Source organism: Mastacembelus armatus, chromosome 13 (genome assembly GCF_900324485.2).
Source record: "Mastacembelus armatus chromosome 13, fMasArm1.2, whole genome shotgun sequence".
Classification (NCBI taxonomy): domain Eukaryota; kingdom Metazoa; phylum Chordata; class Actinopteri; order Synbranchiformes; family Mastacembelidae; genus Mastacembelus; species Mastacembelus armatus.
In genome coordinates, this window is record NC_046645.1 from 26,347,705 (window position 1) to 26,374,239 (window position 26,535).

At 42.4% G+C, this 26,535-nt stretch overlaps 1 protein-coding gene across 1 annotated transcript in view; it reads right to left on the reverse strand.

Annotated features, from left to right (window-relative positions):
* Positions 1–26,535, reverse strand: part of LOC113145584 (leucine-rich repeat and fibronectin type III domain-containing protein 1-like protein) — a 94,720-nt gene that overhangs the window by 11,552 nt on the left and 56,633 nt on the right. Inside the window, exons 4-7 of the mRNA XM_026332468.1 lie at positions 23,932–24,098; positions 16,418–16,658; positions 13,345–13,557; positions 12,542–12,852 (exon numbers count right to left, since the gene is read on the reverse strand). Of these exons, the coding sequence (XP_026188253.1) occupies positions 12,542–12,852; positions 13,345–13,557; positions 16,418–16,658; positions 23,932–24,098 (932 nt within the window). The remainder of the gene's footprint in view (positions 1–12,541; positions 12,853–13,344; positions 13,558–16,417; positions 16,659–23,931; positions 24,099–26,535) is intronic.

The window sequence follows — 26,535 nt, forward strand, 5'->3', positions numbered from 1 at the left end:
TATGATGCTGGGCACGACAGGCAAAACACGGCAGAGCTCCCAGTAGTCTAACAGCAGATGCTGAGCTGTGGAAAGAGGCACAGTAGGGTTCTGGATTTCGTGGAGCTCACAGCATCACAGGAGGATGCGGTGGAAACGGCTGTGATATGCAGAGCTGGCAGCAGAGGCAGAGAAGTGTGTCTGAGAACCTATGGGGGTTTCGTTGGCAGACCAGCGTCGTCGCTGTTAACCACACTGGGTATAAGAAGGCCCTAAATCAGGCAGAGGGACTGGGGCGAAGTGAACTCGTGAACTCATGACATGCATGTGGCTCATTGCTAAGATGAGTGAGCTAAAGATTTATTGGTTCATATGGACACTGCTGAACTCAGAGCCCACTTAGCGTGCTACTCATTGTTAACTTGACATACAGTGGGTACGGAAAGTATTCAGACCCCTTTAAATTTTTCACTCTTTGTGTCATTGCAGCCATTTGCCAAAATCAAAAAAGTTCATTTTATTTCTCATTAATGTACACTCAGCACCCCATCTTGACAGAAAAAAAATGTAGAAATTTTTGCAAATTTATTAAAAAAGAAAAACTGAAATATCACATGGTCATAAGTATTCAGACCCTGTGCTCAGTATTGAGTAGAAGCACCCTTTTGAGCTAGTACAGCCATGAGTCTTCTTGGGAATGATGCAACAAGTTTTTCACACCTGGATTTGGGGATCCTCTGCCATTCTTCCTTGCAGATCCTCTCCAGTTCTGTCAGGTTGGATGATGAACGTTGGTGGGGAGCCATTTTCAGGTCTCTCCAGAGATGCTCAATTGGGTTTAGGTCAGGGCTCTGGCTGGGCCAGTCAAGAACGGTCACAGAGTTGTTCTGAAGCCACTCCTTTGTTATTTTAGCTGTGTGCTTAGGGTCATTGTCCTGTTGAAAGGTGAACCTTCGGCCCAGTCTGAGGTCCTGAGCACTCTGGAAGAGGTTTTCTTCCAGGATATCTCTGTACTTGGCCGCATTCATCTTTCCTTCAATTGCAACCAGTCGTCCTGTCCCTGCAGCTGAAAAACACCCCCACAACATGATGCTCCCACCACCATGTTTCACTGTAGGGATTGTATTGGCCAGGTGATGAGCAGTGCCTGGTTTTCTCCACACATAACGCTTACAATTAACACCAAAAAGTTCAATCCTGGTCTCATCAGACCAGAGAATCTTATTTCTCATAGTCTGGGAGTCCTTCATGTGTTTTTTGGCAAACTCTATGCAGGCTTTCATGTGTCTTGCACTGAGGAGAGGCTCAGGGTCACTCTGCCATAAAGCCCCGACTGGTGGAGGGCTGCAGTGATAGTTGACTTTGTGGAACTTTCTCCCATCTCACTACTGCATCTCTGGAGCTCAGCCACAGTGATCTTTGGGTTCTTCTTTACCTCTCTCACCAAGGCTCTTCTCCCACGATTGCTCAGTTTGGCTGGACGGCCAGGTCTAGGAAGAGTTCTGGTCGTCCCAAACTTTTTCCATTTGAGGATTATGGAGGCCACTGTGCTCTTAGGAACCTTGAGTACTGCAGAAATTCTTTAGTAACCTTGGCCAGATCTGTGTCTTGCCACAATTCTGTCTCTGAGCTCCTTGGGCAGTTCCTTCGACCTCATGATTCTCATTTGCTCTGACATGCACTGTGAGCTGTAAGGTCTTATATAGACAGGTGTGTGCCTTTCCTAATCAAGTCCAATCAGTTTAATTAAACACAGCTGGACTCCAATGAAGGAGAACCATCTCAAGGAGGATCAGAAGAAATGGACAGCATGTGAGTTAAATATGAGTGTCACTGCAAAGGGTCTGAATACTTATGACCATGTGATATTTCAGTTTTTCTTTTTAATAAATTTGCAAAAATTTCTACATTTCTGTTTTTTTCTGTCAAGATGGGGTGCTGAGTGTACATTAATGAGAAATAAAACTTTTTTGGATTTTGGCAAATGGCTGCAGTGACACAAAGAGTGAAAAATTTAAAGGGGTCTGAATACTTTCCATACCCACTGTATGACCACTGCAAGTTCACCTACATCATTCATTGAGTTTTTGTTTATGCAAGGTACATCACTTGGCTGTATCATCACTTAACTACAAACTACGATCTTCAGGGATCTTCTCTCAACATCAGATCCCCTCACTTGGGTGATCCAGCTGGGGTTGATCAGTCCCTGGCTTGTGCCCCAGGAGCCTAATTGTACCGTCTTCGACCAAAGCCACCTATAGGTGCTTTCCTAGCAGAACAGTCACAGCCTCCTCCCACCGTTTACTTTTTCACTCCATTACAACTCCATCACAACAATTTTATATTTATTTATATGAATGTAATTTCTAATAGGTTGGTGTAATTTATTTTATATACTGTTCTTTTATTTTCAGTCTAGTTTGAAACGTTAAATTAGAATCATCATAAAGTTCTGCCAAAACTCTGCTGTTTACATGAGTGAGTTTATAGACAGTAAAGGGCGCTGACACAGCCGGGCCTCCACTGTGCTAATAGATCTATAAACTGAAGGGTAATGAAACCTGGTGCTTCGCCTGAAAAATCTGTGACACACAGTAAGTCTACAATAAAACTATTGTTATACTCATTTAATCAGTAGATTAAAACAGTAATTTTTTAATAATTAGAAACGCACATTTTCAAAAGTAAATATGTCAAAGTAAAAAACAAGGTGCAGATTCCAAATAAACAAGGTTTTGTCGAGTCTCTGCATAAACAGACACAGCTTCCTGTGAACTGTCAGTACTTTTCCACCAGACACGTAACTGAGAACGGCTTTTTGAGTACAGGTGTTAATACAAAAACACTACAGGGGTGAGAGCCAGCCAACAAGCCAAGTGTGTAATTGACAGCAGTGAGCCAGAGCGAGACCTGAGGGAGGCACCTGGCTGTGGGTCGTCTGAAGATGCTGAGCTGACGCAGACTGACAAGCTCGTCAATAATCCAATCAGCCAACGCCAGGAAAAGGTGAACCACGAGAATCTGGTTTTATGAGCAAGGAGCGTGAACATGATTCGTGAAGCACTCTATTATGCTGAGATCAAAACACACTTGACAGTTAATTGTGAAATAAATCAACACCTGAACTACAGAAAATAAGACTTTATGGAGAATCCACAGGACACTGCAGGTATAAAATATAGATGTATAATTTCTTTTATCCCCTCAACACAAGGTCGAGATAAGAGTTTCTCTGCATATCCTCATTTTCACCAGCTCTCATCCTCTGAATATCAATAAGCAACAGAAGAGCACAGAGGAGAGAAACTCAGAGATGGGAGAAATTGAGATGGAGTGTGGGAGAAGAGGAAGACAAAGAGAAATGACGAAGAGCAGAAGCCTCCTCGTGTAGATGGAGGGAGGAACAACAAAAGCACAACACCTGTCCAGGCACATATTTAAAACGATGGCTCATTCACGGTCAGTACACAAAAGCTGTGCGCATGGTTTCACATTGATGGGGAGAATGAAAGCAGAGGCAGATAAAGAAAAGGAAGCCGAGATGTGTCTTTGCTGAACAAACTGCAGTCAATCAAATGAAAAACAAGTATCAACAAGACAAAAAAATCTGTTCCTCCTGTTGAAATCAACAAAACGTTTCTTCCTACTTCCTTTCATTTTTGGAGGCTTAGGCACCCGAAGGAGATTTGCACTTCCCCCCAGCTGAAGGAAAGTTCTTCAGATTTTGTTCGAGCTGAATTTTAAATGTTGGATTCCAGTTTTCTGAGATTTGACTTGAAAAAGAGACAGGACAGTCTGACAGAACGAGAGCAACAGCGTGGGCACCATTAGTGGGAAAGGTCAGAGATAATAGTGTTGGACATAGATTCTAGTTCACTGGGTATGATAACGTAAAGTGGGACAGTGAGGGGAAAGATGAAGCTGGTGCTGATGAAAGAATATAAATAAGTAGATGTTTGGTTTCTCCTCATCATATCAAGACAAGTGAGGAACATTCATGGCGTTGCCTAAATCATCTGAACTGCTGGTTGGATGCTCGGATAAAGCCCCTCCCTCCACATCTTTCCATCAGCGGAATCGGGAGGTTGTGTCCAACAACTTTCCAAAACCAACACCCAACGTTCACTGCCACTTCCTGCAGGGACCGACATATGTGCAGAGGTGTGAAATGGAGCATCGCTCTCAGTTCTCCTTTTTATTTTTGACACATCTACTTCAGAGGTAGCACAGTGGTGAAGTGGTGTTGCTCTGTCTCTCAGGAGGAGTTGTGGGTTTGATCTCTGGTGGACATGGGGCCTGTGGGTGTGGAGTCTGTGTGTTCTCCTGCCATTTCAAGCCACAGCTGAAGCTCAGTCACTGTCATAAACTAAAGTGTTGGAATCTAAAGTGGAAAATTCACCAAATGATGCTCTAGATATTTCGCAGGCCTAATCGGCCATTTGCATTCTTTAGTGGCTTCAAATGATGATGATGATGACAAAAGACTTGACTGTCAGCAGCACCGACTCAGATCTGAGGGCAGGAGACAAAAACTTTTGATTTGATCTCAGCCTGAAAGCCTGGAGCCTTTCTTCTGCACTACATCTGTGCAAACTGGAGACCCGGCGGGACGGAGTGACATTTGGCTGATGGAGGGAGAGCATGGATGGATAAGACGCATACAGAGGTGATACGATAGAGCGAGTGAAGATGACATTACAGTGGCTTCCTAAAGGTCTGTCCATGGATAGAGTGATGTAGAAATGCAGAGGGAAGAAGGAGACCAGTAGTAAGAGAGGAGAGCTGATGCCTCATCTTCTCAGCAGAATATGATCAGCTGCCATTTCTGACCCTTCTTCTGCCTGCCTTCTTCCTTCCTCCCTTCCTGCCTCCTTTGCAGCCTCCTATCTCTGTATCAGTCACAGAATCACCCTGTTATTCACAGCATGGTGGTGCTCCATCCCTCCTCCATCACTCCATCTCTCTCCAGTTTGCATTCTGCCGCTCTCTTCTTTAATCTGTCCTTTGAGAGCCAGGCTGGATAGTAATTAGACAGCCAGTGCGCTCACACACACACACGCACACACACACACACACAGAGCAGGACAGAAAGAGAAAGAAGAGCAGAACAGAATATTAAAGGAGGTAGAATTGATGGATTCATTTCCTGGTGCTTCAGGGGTTCATCTCTTCCTCACCCCATAATCCTGAGGGTGCATGTGTATTTATTTGTATGTTTGTGTGAGTGACAGAGTGTGAGAGAGGTAGAAAGAAGTGAAGGATGAAGCTGGTCAGGTTATTCCTGCCCTGGAGCAGAACTGAGGAAAAGGAGGGAACCGTGTAAAAATACAACTCCCTTTCCTTGTCTACTGAGAGTCAGAGCATGAGTGAGGAGAAAATGTCGATCTGTTATCTCGATGCATTAGTTCTCGACTTTTCTGCCATCACAGCAGCACGCTGGACCCAAAACTGGAGTATGTGAGGAAACTGAGATAGAAAAACAGCAGAGAGGAGGAGGAGGCGGTGCAGAGATGGAAACCAGTGCAGTTCACTCTCCACCCATCTCCCATCCACCTTTCCCTCCTCATCTGCCTCAACAGCTGTTTGGGACAAAGCTGTTTCTAGATTTGAAGGCAATGACCTTGACCATCTGATTCTTTCTTTTCCTTCATTTTCTAAAAATATCTGCACTGCATGTTGCACTGTTGGTCCTGAGTACATGTTATTGTCACCATAAATACATACAGCTTGCAAATCTATGTATATTGTGCAGCTACACTTTTGACTACATAATGTGAGCCTGTTACAGACACACTGCTGTCAGGGCAGAGGACAGGCCTGGCAGTGGGGAGGGAAAATCGGTTGGTGGGTGCTCAAAGTAAAAAATCTGGTGGAATTTAAAAAAAATTTTCAAACCGTAGAAATTAAAAAGCAGAAAAGCTGAGGCAATGCAGGACTATTTCATCTGTAATGCATAATTTGTTCAGCTGAACTGTGCTCCCCTGTGGCATGGGCAGCAGAGATAACCACGATGATGGTCACTGAACCCACTGAACTTCTGAAATTTTCATTGGCCCATTTGTCATGCCATTATGATAGGGAAGCAGGAGCCTACAGGGAACAGCCTGCGGCTTCAGACTTGAAGATTAGTGGTTGGGAAAATGATTGAGTAACCCCTCCTTCCTCCTGCCATCCCTCGACTACTTCCATGATGAACCCCTGAGCTGCTGCTCCACAACCAGCTCAATGCAGCTGCTTGGTTGCAGTTCAGCAGGACTGGACAGCTCCCAAATGTGAATGTGAATCAGGCCGGTGACTAACAGCAGGCATGATCGCTCAACTTTCCCTGGAAAGATAAAGGTTAGAAAAAGGCAGAGCCATCTGTGAGGAAACTGACTCCATCCAGACTTTTAGAAAAGTAGAAGGGCAGATTTTAATGAGGCGGTTGGTCAAAGGAAGCAGATCTGCTAGGCTTTGAAGCAGGAAAACAGAGGAGTATGTAACTGGACGTGCAGCAGCGATAAAACACAACAGAGCAGGGGTTTTTTTTATCACAGGTGTGCAGGTTTCAACACTTTTGCTGATGCTGCAGTTCTTACTTTGCTGCCCACATGATGAACTGACCAAAGTGTCTGCCTGTAGCTGTGAACTAGTCATTAACGTGGGCACGCTCCCGTTACATCCATGAGTCCCTGCTCCAGCTGTGTCAGTTTAAAGTCCCTGCCGGGGGGGGGGCAGAGAGCTGCTCGTAAAGGTTAACAAAGGTAAACATTCTGTGCGAAATAAAATAACAGAAACTACATCAACTACATCAAAGTCTGGAAAGGTTTACATCAACAAAGTGTGTGGGAGATTCAGCTCTCTGAACACACAGCGGCCAAACTGCAAACTAAATGGACTCGTGACAAATGTCTCTTGAGCAGCTGTGTGTCCATTCTTGAACAGTGCATTAGCCCAAACACAGAACGAGATGAATGCTGCTGTTTACACTGAGTCTGTCAGACAGACAGGACCGTTCAAGTAAAGATTAACAATAACAAAGTAAAAACTTCTGTTTGTAGATGTGCAGAAAATCATTTGCATGGTGAAGAAAAACCACTTGATGCTTTTAGGATCATAGCTGCATAAAGATGGTGGTTAAACATCTGTCTTTATATTTAGCATTTCTGCCTCCTGCTGTATGGGCTGCCCCTGTCTTGCCATCATGTGGAAATATGCACGGAGACATGCTGAGATGATTGTGATTCTTCCTTGACATCCGGTTTCTGAACTTGCACCACGCTAAGGAAGCAGACAGAACAACATGGGGCTCAGCAAATAAGGGCCAGAAAGTGACAGTAATTACAACAATGGATGTGGAGTGTTGCGGGGTACAGTGTGTGCCTCAGAGTGTGATGATGAACAGCTCAGTACTGTGCGGCTCCAGCTGCCAGAGTCTCTGTAAAGCATGGGCTCAGACTGCAGGGGCGGAGCAGAGAGGGTGCAGTGGGCGTCAGGAGCCTCTTCTATTACAGTGTGCAATGGAGAGGCCACAGAGCTCCACTTCTGCTATAAAAGGTTTTGCACTTAAAGTCAAACGCATAAGTACTATCACCATAAAGTAGTGTAGGTGTTTTTACTTAAGTCATGGGTTGTAAGGGAGCAGAAAATCTGCAGAGAAAGTGGGTGAGTCCCTGGTTATAATGAAATTCATGAGCTGACTGTCAGAGAGAGCAGTGGCCAACACGGACCATGTTTCTGGATAATCAGGGCCATGACACCTTCATCACGTCTTAACTTAATGTGCAGTTATCAGTTTGCAATCAGTTTTTGAGTTTTGACTGCACTGACTGTGAATCTGATTTTCTGTCATTATACACACTACATGTTAATGAAGCCTTGATTTTCCAGCCAGTCCAAATGACAACCTGCTTGATTTCATCCAGATCACTTTCAGCAACACACTGCTGCTCTGCTGGAGCATCTGCAGTCTCCGGGAGTGGAGTCTCCGAGCTCAAGGAAACAACCAGAGCTGCTATGAAAGTATTTTTCCAGCCGAGCCAGTGAATCAAATTCCTGACCTTTAAAAAAACAGAAGGGAGGATCTCTGTGCCTTCAGGCTGCCACATTAGAAACTGTTCGAAGAGGAGAGGCTGTAAATACTATAAAAAACACACCACAATAATACACGGCAGCTCCCTTTGTTTCCATGCTTGTTACAACACTGGAAAAACAAACCAAATGTAAAAGCCGCTTGACTAACCTACCTTTATTTTTCATTCCTAATCATTTAAAGCATTTTTAGTATAAATGAGTTACTTATTTATGCTGCTAATTCAAATGTAAAACCTGATATAAAAAACAGTAGCTGATTGTATTAATAGTGGCTTCAATTTCACTGTAGCAGCCAGCACTGGTGGCTGCAGGCATTTGTCATCGTTTGGTTACACTTTTGGGCTTGTGTTTGCCAAGCTGGAGATATTACAGCCGTCATAAAACCCTAATACACCCTACTTTGAATTACAACGTGGCCACTTGTAATTAGAGAAAGAAACAGCATTACATTCAGCAAGTGGCAAAATATACCAAAACAAATTATGATTCTTGCAGCAGTACTGGAAGTGTAGGTGTAGCTGAGGGAGGAGGTCAGGGTGGATAAATGGGTCTACAGAACATCTGACCCTGATACTGGAGCCTATGATTGTTCCCTAATACCCACAGAGGCAGTGCCCTGACCCAAATGTACTGGATATTAGTTTGGACACAAACCACAAAGTTTCCCATAACCAATTTGTTTTTGTGCCTAAACATTAACTGAGAAAACAGATGAGAAAATCTGTGTCTTTCTGGACAGCAGTGTCATTTAACATGGTGCTCTGATGACATTACAGCATTAACAAGAGCTCTGTAGTCCAGTATATACAGTAATGAATCACAGAGCCACCAGCCGTTCGTGGGAGGAGATGAAAACAAACAGACCCTCCTCTGCACTGAAGTTGAAGAGATTGGACCTTGACGTTGAGCCTGCAGGCACTGGGCTACCTGGTTCCATTATTCCTTGGTGAGTGCCAAACCCCCCACTTGTGGGAAAATGATTAGATCACCCCCACACTTCAATCTGGAATGATGCTCTGCACTCGACCAAGTGCTCTCTTCAATTGAAGGCCAGAAAATTGTCACTCGAGTGCCTGTGGTTCTCGTTGAAATGAGAATTGAGGCTGTGGACACATTTCAAACTGTCGTCGGCCCTCCAAATGCTTCGTAATAACACCCAATTAGACATGCTGAATGACGTTGCTAGGTTACCGAGCTGGCCAAGTGGCTGATGGGACCATCCAGTGGTCACTCAGTATCGTGGGGTGATAGAGGGCCCACACTCAGCCTCTTTCTCTCTAGGGGAGAGATAACGTAGAAGATGTAGTGACTAAAAGAGTGACAGTTAGACTGTCCAATCCAAGAAATCTAATTCAAATCCCTTGCAGACAGATAATTTCAGGTCCTACTCAAACCAATTTGAAACTTGCAGTGCTCAATGTCAGATCTTTAAGTAACGAATCATTTTTAATCAATAATTTTATTTCCTCTTATAATCTTGATTTTATGTTTCTAACAGAAACATGGTTAGATAGCAGGACAGGAAATGCAGTTCTTATTGAATCCACCCCACCTAATTTTACATTTCCATCAGAAACACGAGAAAACAAAAAGGGTGGTGGTGTAATATGGTTACCCACAGGCTGTCATTTGGGGAGTTCTTATCATTTGAGTATGTTTCTTTTAAAATGGAGCAAAAATGATCTCCCTCTGTACTCTATATAATCATTTACAAACCTCCCCAATGCTGCCAAAATTGTAGTGATGATTTCACTGAGATGCTTTCAGTTGTCTTCACAGAGTTTGACTGTTTGGTTATTACAGGTAATTTTAATGTTCACGTGAATAAGGCCTGTGACAGATATGCCAAAGAACTTTCTGCCGTCCTTGAAACCTATGGCCTTAGTCAGCATGTCAGTGAGCTGACCCATACCAGAGGTCACACTCTGGACCTTGTCATTACTAAGGGTGTTAACGTTTATAATGTCACTGTTATTGATGTTCCTTTGTTTTTGTGTATTTTTTGATTTGTCCATAATTCCCAAAGATGCAATTGGACCTACATTTGTTAAGAAAAGACACATAAATGACAACACCAGGACACTGTTTATGGAGATGATTAGGTTTGAAAATACCACTTTCTCTCATGTTGAAGATTGTCGAATTCATATACTTCAAGTGTTCTAAATGTCATCAATGTGATTGCTCCTGTTAAAGATAAATTGATCAGGAACAGGCAAAAGCCACCGTGGAGAAATGATGACTCGGTCAGAAAAAGGGGGTGCCGGAAGGCTGAATGAAAATAGCATAAATCAAAGCTCCAGGTTCATTATGACATTTATAAGCAGATGTTGTGTGTGTTCAATGAAACTGAAATCATCAACAACAGTACTAACAGTACTAACAACTCACGTGTCCTGTTTGCTACAGTGAGTAGGTTAACAAACCCTCCGTCGCCATTGCCACTGGAACAAATTTCAACATCTAAATGTAATGAATTTGCATTATTTTTTAATGACAAAATTCAAGGTAGGAAATAGGGTATTAAACAAGAAATGAATTGCACAAGGCAGATCCCACTTTGCAGCCATCCAGGAGACACTTGGTTAGAACTGACACACTTTACACCTGTAAATGACAAAACAGTTGAAAAGATCATCTCCAGTCTGAGTTCATCCACCTGTTGCCTCGATGTTTTACCCACTCGATTTCTGAAATCAGTACTAAGCAGTTTGTTACCACAGCTCAATCAATTAGTTAATAACTCATTACAGTCTGTAACATTTCCAAGGGCCCTGAAAATTGCTGTCATCAAGCCTCTCCTGAAGAAGAGCAGTCTTGATGCTACGGTACTGAACAACTTCTGGCCCATATCAAACCTGCCGTTTTTAGGCAAAAACTTGGAAAAGTTGTTTACCAACAACTTACTGACTTTCTCATGCTAAACAACTGCTTTGATGACCTTCAGTCAGGTTTAGGCCCCATCACAGCACTGAAACTGCACTCATCAAGGTGACAAATGACATTCGTCTGAACACCGACGCTGGCAGAGTCTCTGTCTTAGTACTGCTGCACAAGTGCTGCTTTTGACACAGTGGACCATGTGATCCTGTTACAAAGGTTAGAGGACTGGATAGGCATCTCTGGTACTGCCCTTAAATGGTTTAAGTCCTATCTTGAAGACAGGAAGTATTTCATTGAAGTTGGTAACTGTGTCTCAGACCAAATGACGTTGACATGTGGGGTCCCTCAGGGGTCCATCTTGGGACCCCTTTTGTTCAATCTTTGCATGTTTCCTTTAGGCCAGTTAAAACGCAGCAATAATGTGTCCTACCATAACTATGCAGATGACACTCAGATTTACATTTCACTCATAGTTGGTGAATATGGACCAGTCGATTCACTGTGTCACTTCATTGAACACACTCCACAGAAACAAAGAGAAAGTGTCAGCAGTCACCTCAAGTCTCTTTCTCTAAAATTTAAAAATGAAGTTAGAAATCTAGGGGTAATCATGGACTCATTGGACATTCATTTTAACAGCCACATTAAATCGATAACGTCGTCAGCATTTTATCATCTCAAAAACATTGCCAGAATCAAAGGGATCATGTCTAAACCAGACTTGGAGAGGCTCATCCATGCATTTATCTCTAGCAGGTTACATTACTGTAACGACCCGTTCACTGGGCTCTCAAAAAGGGCTTCCTGTCACTCAGAGAATAGACTTTAAAACAGCCCTGCTGTATAAGTCTCTTCATTGCTCAGCACCACATTACATCTCTGACATGTTGATGCCATATGAACCAACTCTAACTCTGAGAACATCAGGAACAGGCCTTCTGCTTGTGCCCAGAGTCAGGACTAAACAGGGAGAAGCAGCTTTCAGTTTTATGCAGCTAAAACCTGGAATAATCTTCCTGATGATGTTACACAAGCCTCATCTCTGGCAATGTTTAAGTCCAAGCTAAAAACTTCTCTTTTTAGCGTGGCATATAACATATGACAACTGACAGTGTTTTATCGAAAGTGATTTATCTGCACTCAGTCTCCTTTAATTTTATTTCAAGTTCATCCTCCACTATTTGCTGTTTCTTATTTTGATTTTTGCCTATGTACTTTTAACTTGTCTTTTATTTCTGTAAAGCACTTTGAATTACTCTGTGTATGAATTGTGCTTTATAAATAAATTTGCCTTGCCTTGCCTTGGCAGCATGAGTATACAACATGCCCTGAAATCCACATCTGGTGATTAGAATGTGCAGATCGAGTCAATGAGCTGCAGCATGGGACGGCTCAGGTGCCCAGTGCTGGATTGAGTGGACAGCAGGTCAGGACCATCCTCAGGACTGGGAACACAGGGTTTTAACTCTGTCTGTTCACTTCTTGTTTAAATGCTTAGACAAGATGATCGACATGCTTCTTCCTGCCAAACGACAGGTTAAATCACACTCACTATCGATCTAACCCACAGCACCCACCCAACCACACACACCCTCACTCTTACCTGTATATAAGTATGTCGTCTGTGGAGCTGTTGTACTGGATCTGGTACATGCGGACTCCTGGGATGTGATTCTGCGGGGGCCACCTGATGGTAGCAGAGCTGGATGTTAGATCTGACACGCTGACCCTCTGCTGATCGGCCCGGGCCTGTCCCCCGCTCACATTGGATTTGATGGATGTGGGTATGTCCGAAGGGCCTGGGTCAGGGTCCAGTTTGGGGTCAAAGTGCGGAGAAGGGTTGACAACTAACTCAACGGGAGCAGTTGCTTCCCCAGCTGCATTAGATGCTATGCATGTGAACTTTCCTGAATCCTAGAAATCATTGGAAAAGAAAAAGGAAAGATTAACTTTTATCCTCCCTTTGAAACCAATTATTGTGAACACACTCTTCACACATTGTGAATTCATGCTGGGACATTTTCTTGCTTTATAAAACCAGCTACCCCAAAAGGTTTGTTGCTAAGTGTACTTTAATTCACTATGAAGAAGTCATCTGAGTAGATATAATGAGGCATTACAGTTACCTGATATAATTGCGGAAGTTTGTTGTTTAATTAATCCCAAACTGAAACATGTTAAACAAATGGAGCCTACAGGCAACTAAACAGCTGATATGCCGAGTTTCAGTGGGAGAATTTGAAGGTCCCAGTGGTGCTCTGGACAGTTGATCATCAAAGGCTGGAAAATAAACTGGAGTCTACACCAAATTCACCCAAATGCTAAACGATAAAGTATCACAAAAAGTCAACTTTTTCAGCAGTGACTCAACAGAGGATGTTCCTCAAAATAAAACCACTTCTGTACCTTCACAGAGGCCTTGAGGATATCGAGCGAACCGTTCTCATAGGAGATGGTTCTGGATGTGTTTCCGATGAGCTTTCCATCAGGGCTCACCCAGTGAGTCGAAGGTTCAGGATCTCCGATGGACTTGCAGCGCAGGCTCACCTCCTGACCCTCCATCACAAACATCTTGGAGGTGTGACGCGTTATCATTGGTGGCTCACAGACAAACTCCTCCTGTTACAACAGACAGAAAAACTTCACTCAGAGAAAGTCTAATCTTTATAACTGCAGTATGAGTGTCACAGTACAGTACTATCAGAGGGCAACCTGATCTCATCCCAATGCAATGAGAAGTACTGTGCTGCAAAGGGAGATGCAGATTACTGTGTTTGAATAACAGAGATTTAAACTAGAGGTTTTCATTTACAATATATGATATAGGACACAATGGTACAGAGAAATCACGTCACTGAGAAATGGAGAAAAATCCAAATTTGCGTTTGATCTGTCCAGAGAAAACAATGAGCTCAGACTGACTCCCAGCAGTGCGTGCTTCCAACAGTGGCGTTTCAGGAGTTCAATTGTTTGCACATGAAGATTAAGTGATCTTAGAGTTTTTCAGCCTTTGCATTATTTAAAACCCACCCACTGGCACTTAAGCCTGTGTAAGGCCAGGAAAAACCCTGCTGGAGTATTACTGCATGACCAAACAGGACCCACCAAAACTTTCCAGGGCTTTCTCATCATTCCTATCAGTGCATCTTGTGGGGGTTTTACAAGATGTCAAGAGGTCACTTGAATGTTTACTTAAACCATTTCTTGTATGTGGTTCTGTCTTTTTTATTGGGTTAGTGTTTTATGGTTGTAGAGGGTTGTAAATAACTGCCAACAATTTGGTTAGTGCTGGAAGAGGCCTGGAGATAGAGGACACCTGAACAAACATGTAGGGTCTTCTCAGATGAGTCCACCCCTTGTGACAAAGTGTATATAAACCTGGTGTGGTAACACAGAGTCAGAGGATTCCTGCAAAGGCTCCTCTCCGGGCCCGTGATTAAACCTGAGATGATTCATCACACTTGTGGTTGTTTCTGAGAATTAGCAACTCTCAAACTTAAAGAAATTTCCACAACAATCTCCAAACCTTTTTCTTCGAATCTCACAGCAAGCCGCTGTGAACTGGGCTGTAAATGTACGTGACACTGGGCATTGGAGCAAGAAGCGTACGAATACTGATTCAGTCTTTCCAGGGATGACTCACCCCCCCCCCGTTAAAAAAGCATTTTCTTTCTTTTCAGTTCCCGTGAAAGCAGCTTTCATTGATTTCAAAGTAAGAATTCCCTTACTTTGTGGTAATTCTCTTACTCTGTGGCTAATGTCTGACCTGTGATGGATGCAGTCGAGGCTGCATCCTCGTCCTTGCAGTGGGACAGAGCCTATTAAGTCTCAGAGTATTAATATGCCCAGACACTTCGGTGACACAGAGGTCTGTGGCTCTAATCCTCTTTCAGTGATCCTACAGCATCATTCTGGAGGAGGTCCAGGACCATTACTTGAGGTGAGGCAAAGGTCTCCACATCATCCTCTCTAAGATGATACCAATTAATCCCTTTATCTCATGCTACACCTCCACTTATCATTGTAACTCTCAACAAGCCCAGACAGGTCAGATGCTGAAGATGTCCTGAGGCAGATCCCTACATATGTCCCCTTTAAAGTAACACCTCCAAACACACCACTTAATTCTGCTGTTATCAAACAGAGGGGTTTTCCCAGGTGTTTGGATGAAGAACAGATATTTCAGTGGCTCCTCAACTTTAGTCACTGTGATACACAGCAATAATACTCTGAGCTGCTCTACAATGCTGTTGGCTTGGAAAGTATGGCAGTAATGGATCAGCAACATATCTGCAATAACGAAACACATATAGGACAGTAGTGTAATGTGTGGCAACGGTGTACATTCTCCTCAAATAAACCCCATTCAGCTGCCCCCTGTCTCTGGAGTGCAGTGCTGGGCTTTTAGGAGAACACTAAAATTATTTTGGTAATACACATGTCAAAACAAATGATCTGGCCCTACAGTTACTCTCTATCTTTATAACCAAACATCAGAATACACATGCTGCTTAAATAACATGTAAGAACCTCAGAACCAAAGGTGAGAGCTCACAGGGACTCATCAGGTATATGTGCAGCACAGGTGTAATGCTGGGGCTGACAGAGTGAACGTCTTACATTATTCTGCATGTTTATGCTTCTTAAAAAACAGTTTTAATGTTCTATTCTAAAATGCTTTTGAAACATGTCTTCAGGGACTCAACTGAAAAATAGCTCCACTTCCACATTTGCCGTAATGTTTATTAATGTGCATGATTAAATAAACCAATAAAACTATATGCATATGGATAACAACCAAACCTTGGGCCACAACTTGTTCATTTTTGTCTTTTATGGCTTAATGTTACCGTACATTAAGGGTACCCTACTAATTATCTTTGTGGCTCAATAAACCAGATCCTATGTATTTTCTGCGACATAAACTGGTCATTTCATAACCCTTCTGTGTTGCTTCTAACTTTACTTTGAATATAAGGCAGGAATCTGTTTTTGCATATTAAACTCAATCACTGCACACCTTCACCGGAAGGTTCAGTCCTGTGTGACACCAACCATCTGTCCTGCTGATGTGTCCTTTGGAAAGTGATTATGTTTCCACAGAGTGCAAAGCTAAGACAGCACAGAACCACAGTTGCTACAGGGCTTAGTGCCAGTCTCAGTGACCAGCATCCTAAACGGCAGCTGATGGTGATTATGTTATCAAGGAAAATAATTGATTTACAGGCTCACCTAGAGACTACATGTGTTCTTTGGCAGTAGATGACATGAAAACTTCTGTCTTTGTAAGTTTACTAACGAACAAAGCAGAATCTTGTTGATCTCACAGTTCCAGACTGCGAGTAAAAACTAGGGACCCTAAAATGATTCGGTTTTGCGGCCTGTGGTGGGTTTTGAAACCAGGCTTCTGTGATGATGGATTATGCTGCTGTGATTTCTAGCATTAATAAAATAATCAAATGTCTCTGCACTAACAGACCTCTCTGATGGTCCAGAAGTATTTTCCAGCCAGATCTTTAGGTGACGCGCAAGTCTCCAGGTCGTCTTCCCTCGTCAGTCTGCGAAGCCAGACCAGCTCACAGTTACAGTGCAGAGGGTTCCCGCCAAAACTCAGCACAAGCGCCGTGAGAGGGGAACCCTTCATCTTTGCGTACACTGGGATTCGCAGGAACAACGGGTCTGGGGGGATTTTCTTCAGCTTGTTGGATGTCATGTCCAACCTGGTGACCAAGACACAGACACAGGGAGAGGATCAGGCATGTGCTGCAGCTGACCAGAACAATAATAAATAAATAAATAAAAATCATATCAAAAAACACTTTTTAGCAGTTTTCTCTCCAACATGTCATGGACCAAAATACGTTTGAATTATGTGTGTAATGCACACTTAGCTAAATGTTAATGTGAGTTTTTCCACTAATAAAGTATTTGCAGACAGAAGGAGATTATAAAACCAAGTGTTTTCGACTACACATGTATTACTGCATCACTGCCCTCCGTCACTGGATAAGGTTTGTCAGCGTCTCTGTGCAGAAACTATCTGATTAAATAACTGTCCAGCAGAGCTCCAGTGGTGGACAATGCTGCAAAGTTGTATTTGCAGGAACTGAATAGTAATTTTCTCACCAAAACACTGGACCTGATGACTTTGTAATATGTAGTAAATTCATGTGTATTCCTGGGGCCAGAGCGACATTGAGTCAAATTTGAAGCTGCTGGCTACGACTAATCGTAAATATGGAAAAATTGTTATTCACGTCGGCAGCAATGACACCCGATTACACCAATCGGAGGTGACTAAAATTAATGTTGAGTCGGTGTGTAACTTTGCTAAATTAATGTCGGACTCCGTAGTTTTCTCTGGACCCCTCCCCAATCTGACCAGCGATGACATGTTTAGCCGCATGTCGTCGTTCCGTCGCTGGCTGTCTAGGTGGTGTCCAGCAAACGATGTTCATAGACAACTGGGCCACTTTCTGGGGAAAACCCGGTCTGGTAGCGAGAGATGGCATCCATCCCACTTTGAATGGTGCAGCTCTCATCTCTAGAAATTTGGCCGAGTTCATTAGCCGACCTAAAGCCTGACAATCCAGGGTGGGGACCGGGATGCAGAGACTCAGTCTAAAACGCCTCTCTGCAGTTTCCTTAGAGCCGCCGCCCCCCTCAAACCACATAGAGACTGTGTCTGCCCCTCGAACATATAAATCAAACAAATCAGAAGTTAACAGAAGAGGAGTTATTCATAAAAACTTAATAAAAATTAAGACCACTCCTCTTATTGAACAGAAAAACAGAACTGTCAAATGTGGATTATTAAATATCAGGTCTCTTTCATTTAAATCTCTGTTAGTAGTGATTTGATAACTGATCACCAAATTGACCTACTTTATCTTACTGAAACCTGGTTACAGCAGGATGAATATGTCAGTCTGAATGAATCAACCCCCCTCAGTCATAAAAATTATCATGTTCCTCGAAGCACAGGTCGAGGTGGAGGAGTAGCTGCAATCTTCCACTCAAACTTATTATTAAACTTTCATCCTCAGAACAGTTATAACTCATTTGAGAGCCTCACTCTTAGTCTCTTGCATCCAAACTGGAAAACACAAAAAACAGTTCTACTTATTGTGTACCGTCCACCTGTCCCTTACTCAGAGTTTTTAACTGAATTTCCAGACTTCCTGTCTGATTTAGTGCTTAGTTCAGATAAAGTAATTATAGTGGGAGATTTTAACATTCATGTAAATGTTGAAAATAATAGTCTCAGCAGTTATTAAAACATTATTTTAATAATAGTTAATAGTTCTTCCCCAAAATCCTATTTTGTCAGATCATTCTTTAATAACTTTCGAATTTAAGATGACGGATCATGCAGTTTTTGGAAGAAAATTGCACCACAGTAGGTGTTTATCTGACTACGCTGTTAATAAATTTAAGAAAATGATTCCATCTTTATTTATGCCAAGTCCCATGGTATAATTTACATATTCGTACCTTAAAGCAGGCATCAGGAAAGGCTGAAAAAGAAGTGGCGTTCCACAAATTTAGAGGAAATTTTTCTAGCCTGGAAAAACAGTCTATTAACATATAAAAAAGTTCTCCGTAAAGCCAGAACTGCATACTATTCATCACTAATAGAAAAAAATAAGAACAATCCCAGGTTTCTTTTCAGCACTGTAGCCAGGCTGACAAAAAGTCACAGCTCTGTTGAGCCCAGTGTTCCCTTAGCTCTCAGCAGTGATGAATTTATGAGTTTCTTTACAAATAAATTCACAACTATTAGAGATAAAATTCAGCAGATGCTTCCTATACCTGCAATAAATGAATCTTCTACTACAGTAGCTCTTGAATCATCTGTAGGACCTCAGTTATGTTTAGACTGCTTCTCTCCCATAGAGCTCTCTGAGTTTACATCAGTAGTTGCTTCATTGAAATCATCAACGTGTTTCTTGGACCCCATCCCGACTAGACTGCTTAAAGACTGCCATTAATTAACTCATCTTTATTGGACTTGGTAAATTTATCTCTAGTATCAGCCTACGTACCACAGGCCTTTAAAACTGCAGTAATCAAACCCTTACTCAAAAAGCCTAGTCTTGATCCAGGAGTCTTGGCTAATTATAGACCAATATCCAACCTACCATTTATTTCTAAAATCCTAGAAAAAGCTGTTGCTAAGCAGCTATCAGACCACTTACACAGGAATGAACTATTTGAAGATTTTCAATCAGGATTTAGAGCACATCATAGTACAGAAACAGCACTGTTAAAAGTCACCAACGAGCTTCTCTTAGCCTCAGATAATGGACTTGTTTCTATACTTGTCCTCCTAAACCTTAGTGCTGCATTCGACACTACTGACCACAACATCTTATTACAGAGACTGGAGCATGTGACTGGTATCAGAGGAAGAGTGTTAAAATGGTTCCAATCCTATTTATCGGACAGATTCCAGTTTGTTTATGTCCATGATGAACCTTCCACACGAAACAAAAGTTAGTTATGGAGTTCCACAAGGCTCTGTGCTAGGACCGATTCTGTTCACACAAACCAGTTAACCAGACTTCAAGCATGTCTAACTGACATAAAGGCCTGGATGACCAGTAATTTTCTACTTTTAAATTCAGGGAAAACAGAAGTTATTGAATTTGGGCCTAAAAACCTGTAAATGTTCTAAAATTATAGCTACTTTAGATGGCATAGCCCTGGCCTCCAGCACTACTGTGAAAAACCTTGGAGTTATTTTTGACCAGGACATGTCCTTTAACTCACGCATAAAGCAAATCTCTAGAACTGCCTTCTTTCACCTGCGCAACATTTCCAAAATTAGGAACATCCTGTCTCAAAATGATGCAGAAAAATTAGTCCATGCATTTATTACCTCAAGGCTAGATTACTGTAACTCATTACTATATGGATGTCCTAGTATCTCCATAAAAAGCCTCCAGTTAATCCAGAATGCTGCATCCAGAGTCCTGACAGGAACTAGCAAGAATTATCATATTTATCTTATATTAGCTTCTCTTCATTGGCTCCCTGTAAAATACAGAATAGAATTTAAAATCCTTCTTCTCACATACAAATCCCTTCATGATCAAGCTCCTTCGTACCTTAAAGACCTCATAGAACCATATTATCCCAATAGACCACTTCGCTCTCAGAGTGCAGGTTTACTTGTGGTTCCCGGAGTTTCTAAAAGCAGAATGAGAGGCAGAGCCTTTAACTATTAAGCTCCTCTCCTGTGGAACCAGCTCCCAGTCTGGGTTCAGGAGGCAGACACTCTCTGTACGTTTAAGGCTAGACTTAAAACCTTCCTCTTTGACAAAGCGTATATTTAGGGCTGGCTTCAGGTAACCTTGAACCATCCCTTAGTTATGCTGCTATAGGCCTAGACTGCCCGAGGACCATCGGTGCACTGAGCTCCCCTACCCTAACCCCCCCTTCCCTTCCCTTTCCCTCTCTTCCTCTCCTCCCACCTCACATGTATATTCCACCACTGAATGTCACTAACCTTGTGCTCTCACTCTCCCCTAGTTTGTGCTCTCTCCCTCTCTGTCCGTTCTCTCCCTTTGTACCTTCTGCAGGTGTCCCTGGTCCTGGAGCTATTCATCGTTGATGTGCAGTTACTGGCCCCACCAACCTGCAGTGTCTATTTGTTGTTTATTGTTGCTGTTCTTTTCTCTCTCCTCTATCCACTCACCCCAACCGGTCGAGGCAGATTGTCGCCCAAACTGAGCCAGGTTCTGCTGGAGGTTTTTTCTTCCGTTAAAGGGAGTTTTTCCTCTCCACTGTCGCCAAGTGCTGCTCATAAAGGATTTGTTGGGTTTTTAGTTTTAGTTTTTGTAAAGTGCCTTTAGAGATGATTTGTATTGTAATTTGGCGCTATACAAATAAAAATGAATTGAATTGAAATTGAATTGAATGTGTTTTCTGTTGTCAGCAACAAACACAGGAAAGTCTATTTATCCCTAGAAGTACCTCCAGAAATATTCAACCACAGCAATGACTTAATAAATGCAACCACAGGGGGGCACAATCCAGTGTCTTCATGTGCCGGTCCCAAGTCCGGGTAAATGAAGACGGTTGTGTCAGGAAGGGCATCCGACGTAAAATTTCAGCCAAATCAAACATGCAAATCACAAATACGATTTCCATACCGGATCGGTCGCGGCCCGGGTTAACAACGACCGCCACTGGTGCTGTTGACCTACAGGGTGCCAGTGGAAATTGGACTACTGTTGGTCGAAGGAGAGGAGGAAGGCGTGTTCTGCATGTGATATGATGGAGAGAAGAAAGTGGATATCTTGTGTGTTCAGGACACCAGGTGGAAAGGTAGCAAGGCCTATAGATTAAGAGCAGGGTTCAAGCTGTTTTATCATGGTGTGGATGGAAAGAGGAATGGAGTAGGAGTTATCCTGAAGGAGAATTTTGCTAGGAATGTTCTGGAGGTGAAGAGAGTGTCAGATAGGGTGATGAGTCTGAAGCTAGAAGTTGAAGGTGTGATGTTGAATGTTGTCAGTGGTTATGCCCCACAGGTAGGATGTGAGTTAGAAGAGAAGGAGAAATTCTGGAGGGAGATGCATGAGGTGATCCAGGGTATCCCTAGTGGTAGAGTGGTGATTGGGGCAGACTTCAACGGACATGTTGGTGAGGGAAACAGAGGTGAGGAGGAAGTGATGGGTAGGTTTGGTATGCAGGAACAAGGGAGACGTGCAGAGTTATCATGGTGTGGATGGAGGAAAAAAGGAATAAAGCTGATGAGTCACGCAGTGAAGTTATGGGAAAGAGTAGTGGAGGCTAGGCTGAGGTCAGAAGTGAGCATTTGTGAGCAGCAGTGTGGTTTCATGCCAAGAAAGAGAACCACAGGTGCAATATTTGCTTTGCAAATGCTGATGGAGAAGTACAGAGAAGACTAGAAGGAGCTGCATTGTGTCTTTGTAGATTTGGAAAAAGTGTATGACAAGGTGCCGAGAGAGGAGCTGTGGTTTTGTATGAGGAAGTCTGGTGTGGCAGAGAAGTATGTTCGAGTGGTGCAGGTCTATGAGAGCTGTAAGACAGTGGTGAGGTGTGTTGTAGGGGTGACAGAGGAGTTCAAGGTGGAGGTGGGACTGCACCAAGAATCGGCTTTGAGCCCCTTCTTGTTTGCTGTGGTGATGGACAGGCTGACAGATGAGGTTAGACAGGAATCTCCGTGGACCATGATGTTTGCAGAAGACATTGTCATCTGTAGTGAGAGCACGGAGCAAGGAAGTAGAGGTGAAGAAGGTGGAGGATTTTAAGTACCTAGGGTCAACAGTCTAGAGCAAGGGAGAGTGTGGAAAAGAAGTGAAGAGACGTGTGCAAGCAGGTTGGAACGGGTGGAGGAAAGTGTCGGGTGTGATGTGTGACAAAAGAGTGTGAGGAAAAGAAGAAGAAGAAGCGATAACTTAACAAGGAGTTAATAGCTGTTGAGAGCAGCGAGTGCGCTGGACTTTACAATTTCAAATATGTTATTTCAGCCTTGTGCTGTATTCATTTGAGACAGTGCTGATTCATGTGTGTGTCTGCACCGATGCACATGGACAAAGCCAGAGCTACACTAGTTAGTCCTTACATTTGATGCTGCAGGGCAGGAATAACCTATAATAACCTATTACAGGCTTTTGAATAAATGCATGACTATTCACAGGGATGCTTGGTCGCTTTTCCTTCATCCATGTCGATGAGTGTCGCTGGGACGTAAATTGAAATTGATTACTGTTAATGGGCTTCAAATGCTGTTCAACCAAAATTACTCACATTTAGTGGCAGATAATAACAACAATATTTATTTCTGAGGCGTTTTTCAAAGGCTTTCAAAGACTTTAAGGCCAAAGTCAGTAACAAAACACAATACAAATACAGCAAATATTGTTGAAGAAGGTGCAGTTTGGGAAAAGCCTCTGGCACAGGCTGCAGGCACAGGACCAAGGTCTGCAGATTGGAGGAGTAGGCTGAGCTCAGTTTCACACCCCACTCTGTCTGGAAGTCAGACAGGGCCCTAACATTCACCATCATCCACTGCTGCCGTGTCCTTGGGCAGGATGCTGAACATCAGACTGGGCATCTCTGAGAACTCTGACATGGTCTGACCTGTGATTTTCTGCCTGAGTCCTGCTCCAGCTTTAGACCTAATTGGTTAGAGAATCAATCAAATAAAAACACAGCTCATCAGAGGGACTGATGTCATGGAACAAAACATAATTAAAAGTGATTTATTTAAAATCTGATGCTGAAAACAAAACAAAAATCTTTAAGTGATGAATTCCTGACGACAGAAACACTGATGAATTCTTCGTCAATTCAGAGATGAAAGTATACAGTACATCTGCTGAATCAGTTGCAGCTTTCTATGTTTATAATATCACTGCATAACTGTAATATATATTTGCTTCTTCATATGGCTGTGTGAGGTCTGTCCACTGCTCTTGGGGGTTTTTAGACGTTGTTCTCACACCACATTTCACCAGGAATTTTCATGGTCAGCTAAGCACCCTCCATTACATGGCTGAAAAAATTTCAAAATACCTTGATACGGTTGATAGACATGGCTACTATTAAATAATTCATATCATCACTTTCTGAGGTACAGCACATACCAGGAATTTTGTGGATTTCGAAAGCTGGATTTCACTGTAAAGGTACACTGTTCCACCTCCGTCAGCAGCTTGCCCCTGTTTGCTGCTGAGTGGGTGCTGGACTTGGCTTTTTGAGAACTTGTGTCTGTGGGATCATTGAAAGTAGCTGAGACTGCATCATACACTGCACTAAAACAGTGAGTTTATTCACTGTTTATTCATAAAAGGAGGCTAAAGCCGTTCATGAGGCTCTAAACACAATGATGTATGTTATACTGCATCCTTATGTGGTGCTGAAGGTCGCAGTGCACTCACACACCAGCCCGATCATTTGGCTAGTGCCAGTTTAGCCAGTACCATTGAAATGGATTGGTTCTGTTTTTCACTTGGTCCTGACCTGGCCAGTTTGTGCAGGTTGGAGAAGATTCCCTCGGGGACACTCTCTATGAGGTTGTGGTCCAGGCTGAGGGTGTTGACGCTGACCAGCAGAGCAATGGTCTCCCAAGGGATGTCTACCAAGTTGTTGTAACTTAAATCCAAGTCCTCCAGGGTCTCCAGGAAGTCCTACAAGGTGGGACGGAAAGAAGACTGTGAGTGTAAGAGAAGGAGGAAAATGTGCAAAAAATGGGTACGAAAATGAAAATGAAGGAAGGATGGAGTACTGAAAAAAGCAGAATGGAAGAGGAAAGGCAGGAGTTACTGGAGAGCTGCAGATATTTGGGGTGTAAATTTACAGCTAAAGGTAGAAAACAGCAGAAATGAGCAAAATCAAGGCAACAATAATGAAAAAGAAAGGGGGAATGGGAAATAACGGAGACCGAAGGGAGTAGAGATCAATTACCCTGGTCAATGCTGTACACCAAAAGCATTTTGTTTTCTCTAATTGCCTCCATACAATTCTCATAAGCAGTACACAGCTAAAATGCCAAGAGTCAGCACACATAACACTGAGCACAAATACAAAGAGGGACTGGGGGGGAGGGCGATAACAGCCTGTTGATCAGCCAAAGTGGTGTTGTTGCTGTAATTGGTCTCATAATTCACACAATCAGAACGTGGTTTGAATGTCACAATGCCTCATTTCTCATTACGATAATTGGTGCTTTATTGATGCATGAGTAAAGGAAATCTCATTTCTTTCTGACACAAGAAACTTTAAGAGCTGTGAAGAGAAGTTCAAAGAGTTATGTCAGGAGAACATCTGCACTAAATGGACTGAATTTTCTGACTGGTCTCTAGAAAAATGGCCGAGCTGTTTGCTATTCAAGCAGCTGAACCCGACTCATGACTTTCCTACCAACAAACCACAGAATAAATAGCACCCATTTGTCAGTGCTTTTAGGACATGAGACAGGACGTTAGACTGGGCTCCAGCATCATCCACCTCTTACCTAAAGCTCCAAGACTGAACAAATTTAATGAAGGTCTAATTGTTTATAAATGGAAACATGTAGGTGGAATCCAGTCACCACCAGGTGAGGCGGAGACACATTTGGGTTCAGCTCGTTTCTGAAGTAACCAAATCTGCACTGCTTCAGTGATGCACAGCCATTTGAGGTGTCACACCTGCTGTGTTAATGGGCCACGATCACCGAGACGGCAGCGCATTAGTGCCGCGGCCTGGCACATTACTGCTCGGCTTGCACACAGCTTGATACAGGTACATCCACTTACAGTACCGTGGCTGATGGGACGTTTCATCATGCTGCTTTAAGACCATAAGGTGTTCCTACCTTAGAGAGCATGGAAAAACAAACAAGGCCCAATGAAAAACAGATTTATGGCAAGGTTAAAAACTGCAATCACAGTATGTTTATTGGCTGTGTCTTTGTATTACTGATATCTACAATATCTGTGGCAGCTATTTATGCTCAAAGTTTGGGAACAATTATGGTTAAAGATAATTATATTATGGTTAAATATAATTATTATAATTATGGTAGAATATAATTATTATAACTGGTTAACGATAATTACATTATGGTTAAAGATGATTACATTATGGTTAAAGATGATTACATTATGGTTAAAATGATTATTTATGGTTAAAATGATTATATTATGGTTAAAGATGATTACATTATGGTTAAAATGATTATATTATGGTTAAAGATGATTACATTATGGTTAAAATGATTATATTATGGTTAAAGATGATTACATTATGGTTAAAATGATTATATTATGGTTAAAGATGATTACATTATGGTTAAAATGATTACATTATGGTTAAATATAATAATTATAGATATTATTAAAGATAATTATTATAACTCTAGTTAACGATAATTATGATAAAGATGATTACATTATGGTTGAAGATGATTACATTATGGTTAAAGATACTTATAATTATGGTTAAGGGTGATTACATTATGGTTAAAGATACTTATAACTATAATTAAAGATGATTACATTATGGTTAAAGATACTTATTATAACTACGGTTAAAGATTATTACATTATGGTTAAAGATACTTATTATAATTATGGTTAAAGATACTTATTATATATGGTTAAAGATGATTACATTACGGTTAAAGATGATTACAGGTCTTTTATTGGATGGAAGCTCCCATCTCCTCCTCAATAGTCAAATGTACTGCTGCCCATTCACCACAACAACCTCCACAACCTTCGTACAGGACCTAGTGTTTCCTGCAGTGGCCCTGACAGCTGGTGCTCAGCATAAATTGTGAGCTGTTAAATAATTTAATATGAACATAATTCTTCTGGATTCTGGACAGTTCTGCATTTACATGGATGATGAGTTTGTTACTATCTCTCCTCAGGAATCTCAAAATGATGAGAAAAACAGGACCTGGATATCCATTCATTTTCTGTACCTGCTTATACCAAGGTCACAGGGCTTTACTGGAGCCTATCCCAGCTCTCTTTCAGGTGGAAGCCAGGGGTACACCCTGGACAGGTCACCAGTCCATCACAGAGCCACATATAGATACACAAAGACAAACAACCACACACACTTTTATGGGCAATT